A 12,677-nucleotide genomic window follows, 5' to 3' on the forward strand; every position below is an offset into this window, starting at 1 on the left:
CTTGAGGTTCAAGGCCTCAGTGGTGGCTAAAAAACATGCTTCAGAAACCACGTGTTTCTTCCTAAAATCTGAGATGAAGATAAATGTGCATAATTTTGATCTACTGCATAGTCTCTGGGCCTCATCGTCCTTGCAACAAAAGTTGAGGTTCTACAGCAGGAGGAACAGAACTAGGTCGCTTTCCAACGAAAGCATTTAAAAATGACCCATGAACCCATCTCATACGCCTGTCCTTCCAGAATCCATCTTTACATCAACAAATAAAAAGTTCACATCTCTGCAAAGAACAACTTCACATACATATGTGATTTACAAGTTGGTCAGAAAAGGTCTGTGTTGACTGATAGACGGCACTTCAGTTCAAGAAAACAAGTCACCCGCAGGCCCCTTACCTGCTTCCTGCGAATTCAACACTTCTAAGGCATGCATCATGGCACTTGCAAAGACATTGGCATCCTCTTTGCTGCCAAAGTTGAGACCATACACCTGTCTAGCGTCTCGCCATTGGTGGAAGGTCTGTGTAGCTTGATTGTACTTCAACCCTTTAGGAATGGCACAATTTATCACCACCTAAAAGACAGTAATTCTTTTTAAAGTCAAGCTAATAAATGGCAACATCAACAAAGTCAACAAATCCTGATTGAAGCGGTATTCATTCATTCATCCTTAGCGCTGTGGCGGAGACAGGAGGGCTGCCCCCTGGTGGTCAGTGAGCGTCATCACGACCAGTCTTCCACGGTCCACCGTTCCGTCAATTTGCATATTAGACTTTTATTGTATAGGATTTTCATTCTCCATATATTTTAACCCCCATAAAGCACTATTTTTAGCTTTGTACAGTCAATAACATCAACACTTATGCTTTCTGGTGCTTTTTAACCCTTTGCACTTGGATGTCGAGTGTGACTCAACATGGTTAGCAGTAGAATAAAGGAATCGAAAAAAGCAAGCGAGTGCAAAGGGTTAATCCTCTGCCCTCTTCAAGCTTCTGTTGGGACCGTTTTTTTTTAACTTGAAGAATTTCTTCCACCGTAGATCTGGCGAGGAAGTCTCTCCATTTTTTTCTGTCAGGATGTATCTTTATTTCACCCTCATTTTTTGAAGAAAATTCGTATTAGGTATGGAATGTTAAGTGGTCACTCACTGCCTTCCAGTCATTTGAAGCTCACTGCCTCCCAGCTCTTGATTCTATGGAGAAGTCAGCTGACAGTTGACGGTTGCTACTTTAACGGTATCTGATGTTCAAGGACAGCTTGAGAGTTTCGCCTTGTATTTAGTTTGCAGTGATTTTAACACAAGGGGTTCCTATAGGGTTTTCTGGGTACTGATTTCATCCCTTTTGAAAACTCTTCTTCATTCTCTCTTCAGTTCTTGTTCTGCCCCAGTCTCCCCTCTCCTCTGGGATTCTGCCTACACAGACTCTACACACCTTCTCACTGTATTCCCTTATGTCTCCCCTAAGCTCTTCGTGCATTACCTATTTCTCTCTGATTATCTTAGCTGAATTCAGTCTGAATTTTTTTTCTGACCTCTATTTCAGTTTACTAATTCTTTTTAGCTATTTCTAATTGGTTGTAAAACAAAAAAAAAAATAAATAAACACCATCTCTGAGTTAACAGCAGTTATTTTATTATTATTTTTTAAATCGTTATTGTTGAAAGTATCACGTCCCCCTTGTTCCCCCTGCACCCGTTCTAACCCACCCCCGCCCCCCGCCCCAGGCCTTAAATTTCCATTTTGTTCTTTTTTCAAGTATCCAGTTCTCTGCTGAAATCCTCAATCTGTATTGTATTTCCTTGAATGCACTAAGCATCGTTATTTTAAAGTCACTTCCTGATAGTTCCATTAACTGGATCCCAGGGGTCTGTCCTATTGCTGTTTCTTTCTCCTGTCTCCTCGTATGCCTGGGTATTCTGAGTGAGTGCCAGACGTTGCATATGGACAATTTTAAGGAAATGTTGATGCCTACGATGATGCTATTTCTCCCTTCTCTCCCCCCCACCCCCCGCCACTCCAGGGAAAATGTACATTGGCTTCTGGCAAACAGCTAGGGAAACTAACAGTCTTAAATCACCTTAATCCAAAAGTAATGGAAATGACTGTGGCTGGGCTATGAGGGCCCGTCTAGTTCAGTCACACTTCTTCCCAACATATGGGAGGGACTTCTGGGCCCCAAACCATGGCCTGCGAGGCTACCCACACAGCCCTCCCTCGTTCGCAGGGCCTAACTCCCCATGTTGGCTCTCCCAGTCCCCGGACTCGGCCCCTAACCTGCTCAGTTTCTCAGCTTCCTCTTTGAAAATGGACATGTGCCTCTAGTACACAGGTCCAAAGCTGGGTTCACTCCTATGAGGTCATAACTTACTCTGTTTCTTTCCCCATTCTTTTTTTTTTTTTTTTAAATATATTTTATTGATTTTTTACAGAGAGGAAGAGTGAGGGATAGAGAGTTAGAAACATCGATGGGAGAGAAACATCGATCAGCTGCCTCTTGCACACCCCCTACTGGGGATGTGCCCGCAACCAAGGTGCATGCCCTTGACCGGAATCGAACCTGGGACCTTTCAGTCCGCAGGCCGACGCTCTATCCACTGAGCCAAACCGGTTTCGGCTCTTTCCCCATTCTTTACCGCATCTTTCTTTCAAGGTTGGGAACCTTATCACGCTCGTGAAACCTAATCACAGCGCCTAGAGCATAATAACCACTTAATAAATATAGGAAAATGGAATCTGTTAATATATGTTTATGTAATTTATACACGCTCCATTCTACAAATAAATGATGGGTGATTTTTTTTTTTTAAATGGATCTTACTACAGAAAGTTTAGGTGTTAATAAATTATAACAACATGTTTCCACTTTAGGAAAGGCCGATAACCACTGAGAAATGTAACGAAGGTACTCTGGAATGAGAGGAAAGCAATTTTTATTAGCTATACTCATAGGTACCGTATCATTTTGTTACTTTAAGTATTTCTATAAAATTGTCTTTTCTTTTATATACTGATCTTGTATCTTAATCATAGGGGCAACCTTGCTGAACAGTCTTATTAGTTGTAATATTTATCTCTGTATTTTACTACAGAGATAAATACTCTGGATTTTTTATGTAGAAAACTGTATCATCAGTGAATAAAATGAGTTCTACTACTTCTTTTATACTCCTTCTAGCTTCTAATTCTTCATCTTTATATCACTAAGGTTACCTCCTCCGCAATGCTAAATGAATGAAAGCGATTCAAGTTGAAATCCTCAACGTATTCCCGAGTTTAATGGAAATCCTAACATTATTGTCCTGGGGGATGTCTGCTCTATGTTTACGTTAGTCATCCTCATCAGATTAAGAAAATTCATTTTTATGCCAAACGTGCTGAGAATTATTGCCTTCAGATTTTAATTTTATCAAACGCTTTTCCTGAATCTCGTTTCTTACAGGTTTTCTCCCGGTAAATTACATTATGAGTTATCGAATGTTAAACTATCCTTATCTTACTGTTGAATTTGGTCTGCTAATATCTTACTGAGGACTTTTTATAACATGTTAGGTAAACTATTAACTACTGACACATTTTATGATTGCAGATCTATTTAATTTTTCTACTTTTCTGCCAGTTTTGGTTAAGTAACACTTTCGTACAAAATGGCCCACTTATTGGCATAAAGCTGTTCAAATTATCTTTCCGTAACTTATTTTCATAGCATATCTATAGCTACATCTCTTTTCCAATCCTAATATTGTTTATTTATAACTTTTTTTTTCTGCTTGATTCTGCCAATTTTTCTATTCAGTAGGGCAGCTTCAGTGTTAACAAGTTCTATTTATTTTTAGTATTTCCTTCTGCTTCCCTCTTAAGCTCATTATATGTCATTAAGATTTGCCCATCTAAGGACAGCTTAGACGTCCCACAGGTTTCTATATATAAGATCTTGTCACTCAGGTCTAAGCACTTTCTTTCTAAACATTTTCTAATCTTCATAATGCTTTCATATGAGTGTCATGAACTATTTAGAAGTGTTTCCAAATTCACAAACATTTTAAGAACACTCTATTTGTCAAAAACTATAAAGTCACCGGATAGCTTACTTTTCTAATGGATAAAGATCTCCATGTTTTCACCCTAACCAGTTTTGCTCAGTGGATAGAGCGTGGGCCTGGGGACTGAAGGGTCCCGGGTTTGATTCCGGTCAAGGGCATGTCCCTTGGTTGCGGGCACATCCCCAGTAGGAGGTGTGCAGGAGGTAGCTGATCGATGTTTCTCTCTCATCGATGTTTCTAACTCTCTATCCCTTTCCCTTCCTCTCTGTAAAAAAAAAAATCAATAAAATATATTTAAAAAAACCAAAACTCAATGTTTTCATTTGGAAATTGCCCGACTTGTGCAGACGTCTTTATAATTATTTTTAAACTGGAAGCCCAGCGCGTGAAATCGTGCAGCCCCGCCCACCCGTGCCAGTCTTTGGTCGTTTTGGTGTTAGGGCCACGGGCCTTTTATAACATAGATATGCGTTTTCTTTGTGGGCCGACATTGAGATACTTTTAGGGCTGTTCTTCAGTACCACCTATGTTTTCCCCATCAAGACTGTGTTGACTACGGTTTCAAACCATTGCTTTATTTTACCGAAACAGCAAGTCCTTCTGTAACACAAGATGGCTTGAAGAACGCAACCAGACGCTTACCTGGTGGTCCTGAATCTTCCTGCCCACCACGCGGAAGGTGTTGTTGCCTGTGTGGTGGTAGATGTGAACTCTGCTGAACCCAGTCGAGCCACCAGCTGGCACCCACTTCTTATTGGCATCATCATAAACCATCACAGCAGCTCTTGCCTGACAGATACTCTGTTCACTGTTAGAACAAGCAGAAAAGGGGGGGAAAAAAAGCAAACATGAGACATTTAAAATATGCTCAGTTGCCCACATAGCCGTATAAATCAGAGTCAGCCGACTCAGCAGTCACTCAACAATTAGTGCTTTACCGGGTGCTAGAAACAACAGTGAACAAGACGGAAGCTTCCTGCCCTTGTGGGTACGGTCTAATGGATTAAAAAATAAAGGGTAATGAGGGACAGGAGGAGGGGCATCAGGATCCACGAACACACAAGTAACACGAAAATGTTTTCTTCTCAATCTGAGTATCTGACACACTCCTTAAACTGAACACAACTCTAAGTATAAATTACCCATGATCATATATCCTATATGATTTAATCATATATCCTATATAATCAAAGGGTAATATGCAAATCAACCCAATGGTGGCACGATCGGTTGCTATGACACACCCTGACCACCAGGGGGCGGGCGCTCAACACAGGAGCTGCCCCCTGGTGGTCAGTGTGCTCCCACGGGAGCGGGGCTTGTGGCTGATGAGTGCAGCGGTGGTGGCGGGAGCCTCTCGGGCCTCCACTGCAGCGCTAAGGATGTCCCACAGGGGGAGCGGGCCTAAGCCATCAATCGGACATCCCCCGCCGGCTCCCGGACTGCGAGAGGGTGCAGGCCGGGCTGAGGGACACACACACACACACACCCCCCCCCCCCGGCCAAGTGCACGAATTTCGTGCACCACGCCTCTAGTATGTTTATAATATCGATGACCTGTTTGTGAATCCCTCCATACTAAAAACCATGTTGGTCACCAGGCTTGCTTCGTGGTCTATATAACAAATTCTGAGAAGCTCTATCTGCCCCCTTACGATACGGAGTGGTCCCCAACCGTCAATGATGGCAATGGGACTCACTCTCGGACACCCGTTGGCCAGAACACCCTGTGTTTCAAATTTCTTCATTTAAAAAATGAAAAAGTAAAACGAGATGCTTTCCAAGGATCCTTTAGACTATAATTCTAACCATCACAGATAAATATGAAAAAAAGGACCATCCCAAAATAATGTCTTTCAATCTCAGCTTCCTCTCAATCATCTGTTTCCAAGTGAGACCGAGATGCAGGAATAAATAAAACGAGGGGAGAGGATCTGAATTTCCCATCAAGCACTAGTTTCATCTTTCAAAAATCCTCTCACACCACCCTAGGGGGAAATGACTGATTAGAATTTTAGTATATTTCGTTTTTGTTTTTTAAGTCAAAGATGAAAAGTGAACAGCAGAAGAAAACAGGTACAGTTAACTCTATGCTTTAACCCAAGCCCCACGCAGAAGACTTAGCTGATGTTGAAGCCGAAACTGATGCAGATGCCCCAAGTAACTCATCCAGCCCCATCGTTAACGAAAAGCTTTGCTCATTCAGCCTACTTTAGCCTCAAAGTCTTTAAGTAAATCACGTGGGTTCCTCCCCAATGTCCTCAGGAACAAAAAGTCACTTTCGCGACCTCTTCTCTAACCCCCATGTCTGCCCCACCTCTCAACACTGCATGTGTGTGTTTTACTCCGCTTGCCAGGCGACCTGATGGCAGGAGATCATGGAGACGTAAGAAGCCGCAGCCCTGAGCAATAACATTGCTTCAGAACAACGGGTTCCGATTGTCTCTATTTTTCCACTAGAGAAATTTTACAAAAACTTGTAACAATATTTGTGCAGCACAAACACTGAAATACATCTACTGATAGTCTAAAATTGTATGCTGCCCAGAAAAAAGTTTTAAGCATAACTATAATTGAGCTTTGATTTGAGAGAAGGGGAGAGGAGGAGAGAGAAAGAGAAACATCAATGATGAGAGAGAATCCCTGATCGGCTGCCTCCTACATGCCCCCCGACTTGGAATCGAGCCCACAACCTGGGCACATGCCCTGAATCAAACTGTGACCTCCTGGTTCATGGGCCTACGCTCAACCACTGAACCACACCGGCTGGGCTGCGCTGGAAATTTGGGGGGTAAAAAGTTCTGGGAATAAAAATAAGCCGATGACTAGAGCTTGAATTATTTTTTCACCTGTGACTCCGAGCACGTGTCAGCATCACAGGGGAAATCTCTTCATCCCTCACAAGAGGAACACTTACGTGTGACAACATCTACAGAACCCTAACGCAAGACGGCACGAAGCAGGTAAAGCAGAGGGCCTGTTACAGCGCGCAACCCAGGAAGCAAATCTGTAAGCGGATAAAGAGCGCGCTATTTTCCAGTTTTCAAAAATTATTATTTTGGGACAGACAACATGATTCCCACGGTTCAAGAAATATGATGTCCTCAAGGAAGTCCCCGTGGGAGCACACGAGGTAGGCAACACTAAACCCCTCGTTTGTAAATTAGGTCATTTCATGCTCAAAACAAAAGATGACAAAAGGTTTGCAAAAATATATATCATCTATCAAAAAACCCCAAAGCAGAAGAGTCCAATATGATGGCCCCACTTGTTCCTCTACCGTTTCTGCCCCCCACGGCTCTGCAGCGGGCACCTGGAGACATTCCAAAGACTGAGTGCACGGCTCACTGAACGAACAGCTTTTAACTGGCGCTTATTATACACACCACTTCATCCGCCACCAACTGTCTGGTCACTTCAACGTCCCTGGAAAAGCTACACGCACGGAAACAAAGACATCTCCAGATGAACACATCCAAGTGGCCAGCAAAGGCCAAAAAATGCAAAAAATAATAATAAAAATTAGTGGATTCATTGTGTAATGAAAATGAAAAATGTTCAACATGAGAGGTTAAGGATACAAATCTAACTCTACGCAAGGCCAAGGAGCAGTGGGAGGGGGGAGCCGGGGTTAAAGAGAAGAAGAGCTCAGATGTGGTAAGAGCTGAGATGCTCTGGGGAGAGGAGGAACCGCCACGTGAGGGTGTGGAAGGCGCGAAGGGGCAGGTCCGGCCCAGGAAACTGCAGTCCCAGAGGGCACCTGGCACCCGGAGAACCCACATCAAAGCCGGGCCAGGAAGGGACTCATGTTGAATTTCATATAAAGAGAATACGAAGTATTTGGCTTTTTTTAAGATAAATTCTGGTGGCGAAAAATAAGGATGAAAATGAATTATAACAGCTAATACATTGAGTGTTTACTATGTCGGGCACTTGGTAAGAGTTTTACATGCATTAATTCATTTCCTTCATATAACAACATCCTATTTTGTAACTACATTATAGAGGTTGTAAGAAGAAACTTCAGCTTCATTTAAGCTATAGCTGGTATCTTTTCACTTTAATCACCTCAATATTTTGTAGGATTTAAGGAAATTTGTAACTATAAATAAATTTTTAAAATAAGATTTCCATAATACTCTCAAGCATCTCAATCATGAAAAACTCCTAAATTAGTCATCAAAACAAGGTATTACAAATCCTGCTGCAGAATTACACACAAATACATTCAAATTTCTGCTCTCTCCACTGCCATGTCCTACCTTAAATTAAACAAACCCATACATTTATTCTAAGTGTGCTCTTTCTTCTGTATTCCTTCTATGTATAAAAGCCCACAGGGGTTCTTAGTGACAAATTCAAATCAAGTCCTCCCATTCCTTTCCACAACATCTGAGGACCTTTCCTGGCTGCAGACAGACATTCTGTAGCAAAAAAAAAAAAAAATCTCTGGTCTTTGTCCCGGTTCCTGGCACAGAGCTCCTAAAACCCTTGGCATCTCCTGAGCAGGAAGAGAGTCCTGGCATGCTAAGGAGATGGCTTGTGGGTCTGAGGAAGAGAGCTGTTTTCAGAAATACTGAGCCATGATCAGAGGGTGGCAATTTCCAGTCCCCCCCCCCCACCCCAACCCCCACCTCTGGGGAGAGTCGAAGGGTCAGAAATAGAGTTCACAATTGTGCCGATGCAATGAAACCTTCGCGGGGCGGTGCTGGAGGGTGGGCGTGCGACCTCTGCACCCACCCCAGCCTTTGCCCTGAGTTGCATCCTTTCTATTAAACCAGCAACAACAAGGAAAGTGCTTTCCTAAGTTCTGGGAGTCCTCCTGGTGAACGATCAAACCCGACTCGGTGGTCAGCGGGGCGTAAGTGGGTAGCCTTCGTACCCCCACTGGCGGCCGGGATCTGAAACGGGGACAGTCTTGTGGGGCTGAGCCACTAGCCTGTGGGGTTCTGGGGTAACTGAACTGCTGGACACCCGGCTGGTGTGGAAAATAGTCGGCGAATGGGTTGTTGATGTGGGAAGAAAACCGCTCCAGAGACCAGCCTCCATGACAGGTGGGCGCCACAGAAGCCAGGGAAGCACCCTTTTTGGATCTCACGGACTCAGAAACCTCCAATACAGATCGGATGGATCAATACAGAAGGCTGACAATACCGTATTTTGGCCGACTTGCCAGACAGGAAATTGGGGACTGGGGAGGGGTCACCATAACTTAAGAAAGGCAGTATTTTAGAATGTAAAACATCTCAAAATAAAGGCAACATCTATACTAATAAAAGGGTAATATGCTAATTAGACCGGGAGACCTTCCAAACGTCCTTCCGGACAAAGCCATAGTGGCAGGGCCAAGGCATAGGTGATTAGGGGTGATCAGGCCAGGAGGGGAGGGCAGTTGGGGGGCAAGCAGACCGGCAAGGGGGGGACCAGTTGGCGGTGATCAGGCTGGCAGGGGGGAGAGTTGGGGGTGAGCAGGCTGGCGGGGGGGAGGCGGCAGGTGGGGGCGAGCAGGCCAGTAGGCAGAGTGGTTAGGGGCAATCAGGCAGGTGAGCGGTGAGGAGCCAGCGGTCCCAGATTGTGAGAGGGATGTTCGACTGCCAGTTTAGGCCCAATCCCGGTGGGATCCCAGATTGGAGGGTGCAGGCCGGGCTGAGGGACACTCCCACCCCACCCCACCCCTGTGCACAAATTTCGTGCACTAGGCCACTAGTACAGAAGTATACCGTAAATGTCATAACTAGCTTTCTAACCAGTTCTCCATACTGTCTGGGGTTTGCTTTTTTCTTTCTCATTTCCCTCTCGCCCAGTAAAATACTTAAGAGTTTGCTATGAAGTATGACTAGCCTTAGCCACAACAGAACTGCCTGTTCATTAGTGTACAGACAGACAACAGAGGAATGATAGGGACAGCTCAGAGGGTCCTCTGACAGGCGTTAGGGTTGCCGAAGGAAGAACACACAAAGCCAAAGTAAAGAATTATGAATTTATGTATTTATTTTTTAAATATGTTTTATTGATTTCTTACAGAGAGGAAGGGAGAGGGATAGAGAGCTAGAAACATCGATGAGAGAGAAACATCGACCAGCTGCCCCCTGCACACCCCCCACTGGGGATGTGCCCGCAACCAAGGTACATGCACTTGACCGGAATCGAACCTGGGACCCTTGAGTCCGCAGGCCAACGCTCTAGCCACTGAGCCAAACCAGTTTCGGCAAGAATTATGAATTTATTAGGTCCCCTGGACAACCAGAGGGGCTGAGCCCCAAAATGGTGCCAGCCCCCAAAGACGGGGAGTCAGAGGTTTTTTTAAAGGACTCCAGGCGGGCATTCTCTGTGCAGGTCCGGATTCTGGGACGCTCCGGAGGGGAGAGCTCACGGTCTTAGCAAGTGGAACGTCCACTGTGAAGTGGCCTCAAGGTCAGTTCCCAGGGGAGTGGGTACCGGTTCAATTATTGGATCAGACCGAACAAGAGGGATTTCCAGCGTTCTCCGGGAGGATTTTTAGCTGAAGAAGTCCACAGGAGGGCTTCTGAGATGCTGAGACCGTACACATATGTGCAGCTTTTCGGGGACACGTTAACGGGAAGGGAGGCAAGATTTTAGAACCACAGCTACTGAAGAGTCAGAGAGGAATAAAAAAAAAAAGAAATGAAGATCGAAACAAGCACAACAAGCCGGGCGAGCGTGGCTCAGTGGTTGAGTGTTAACCTAGGAACCAGGAGGTCACGGTTCGATTCCCGGTCAGGGCACATGCCCGGGCTGCAGGCTCCATCCCAGTGGGGGGCGTACAGGAGGCAGCCAATCCATGATTCTCTCTCATCATGGATGTTTCTCTCTCTGAAATAAAAACATATATTTAAAAAAATTTTTAAAAAGAACCAAGCACAGCAAAAAAGGCAAACATTTCATACTCGTTATACGACCATTCTCTCTGCATTACAACAAGCCTCAAAATGAGCACCTACTCAAAGCCTTCAGCATCCTGAGTCCGTAAGGGAACTACTACGCGCAAAGATTAAACCAGTCAATTATATAGCCTGTGAAGAGCAGGCACTTAAATCCGTTATAAACAAAAATTTCATTTTATGATCAAATGCACTTGGTATATGTAGTCGATACAGTTTTTCTTCCTGGTGTTAACTCGGGTATTTTAAAATAAAATATGGCATCAGAAGGCTGGAGAGAGCTGATTGTTTAAAAACATAACAACCGTAACACGGCATTACAATTCTGTGACTTGGTCAAGTAACTCATTCCTGAATACAATCAAATTTCCTGAACAAGGTATATATGACGGCAGAGGATCGTTGCCAAATTCTATTCTCCCAGGTACTAAGTGAATGGAAAGCGTCCTGGTATTCCAGCACATTAAGGATGGCTTGGCTATTCTGGTAGATGCTATTTATTGAGGTTGCAATAAAGACAAGGCTTTGAAAATAGCAACTTCCTTTCAAAGCCGTCACTCACTAATGATTACTTGTCAAAGCGGGCATGACAGGGACAGCGCCTAGCACCCAGTAGACACGCTTTAAATACTTGTTCAGCACCCGATTCCATCGAATGCAATCCTACGGATCGAGACCTGGCTCCAACACCGCTTCTCTGCTAAGCCTTTCTGGGGTCCCCAAAGCCAGAATGAATGCACCCTCCCACCGTCCTCATTCATCTTTCCACAGGGAGGCTCTCTGAGGAGGTCCCACCTGAGCCACAGGAAGGGGAGGTCACGTTCTTTACCCCAAGTGCACTGGGAAGCCACTCGAAGGCTTTAAGCAGAACAGGAGGTACTTTTTTTAAATTTTTAACAATATATTTTATTGATTTTTTTACAGAGAGGAAGGGAGAGGGACAGAGAGCTAGAAACATCGATGAGAGAGAAACATCCATCAGCTGCCTCCTGCACACCCCCTACCGGGGATGTGCCCGCAACCAAGGTACATGCCCTTGACCGCAATCGAACCTGGGACCCTTGAGTCCGCAGGCCGACGCTCTATCCACTGAGCCAAACCGGTTAGGGCGGAGGTACATTTTTAACCTTTTGCACTCGGATGTCGAGTGTGACTCGACACAGTTAGCATTAGAATAAAGGAATCGAGAAAAAGCAAGTGAGTGCAAAGGGTTAAAAGATGACTCTAGCCACTATGTAGATAGGGGAGGGGTTCCGGAAAGTGCATGGAAAGCAAGAATGGAAGCATGAAGAGCAGTGTGAGGTGCTCATATGGTGACACTGAACCTCACTAGAAACATGGGAGGGAAGCACATGGGAGTACACATATGTTGTAAGAATATCAGGCCCTAGCTGGTTTGGCTCGTGGATAGAGCATCGGCCTGCAGACTGAAGGGTCCCGGGTTCAATTCTGGTCAAGGGCACATGCCCTGATTGTGGGCTCGATCCCCACTAGGGGGCTGAGCAGGAGGCAGCCGATCAATGATTCTCTCTCATCATTGATGTTTCTCTCTCTCCCTCTCCCTTCCTCTCTGAAATCAATCTATACTAATAAAAGGGTAATATGCTAATTAGACTGGGAGACCTTCCGGACGTCCTTCTGGACAAAGCCATGGTGGCGGGGCCGAGACAGAGGCGTTTAGGGATGATTAGGCCAGGAGGGGAGGGCAGGTGGGGGTGATCAGGCCGGAGGGGAGGG

General features: G+C 44.9%; 1 protein-coding gene across 3 annotated transcripts in view; it reads right to left on the minus strand.

Annotated features, from left to right (window-relative positions):
• Positions 1-12,677, minus strand: part of ENAH (ENAH actin regulator) — a 113,789-nt gene that overhangs the window by 52,685 nt on the left and 48,427 nt on the right. For all 3 annotated transcript variants that reach the window (XM_079763376.1, XM_079763374.1, XM_079763375.1), the window contains 2 exons: positions 4,681-4,846; positions 393-570 (listed from right to left, as the gene is read on the minus strand). In XM_079763376.1, the coding sequence (XP_079619502.1) occupies positions 393-570; positions 4,681-4,846 (344 nt within the window). The remainder of the gene's footprint in view (positions 1-392; positions 571-4,680; positions 4,847-12,677) is intronic.

The sequence above is a fragment of the Cnephaeus nilssonii genome, assembly GCF_951640355.1.
Source record: "Cnephaeus nilssonii genome assembly, chromosome: 23".
Lineage (NCBI taxonomy): Eukaryota > Metazoa > Chordata > Mammalia > Chiroptera > Vespertilionidae > Cnephaeus > Cnephaeus nilssonii.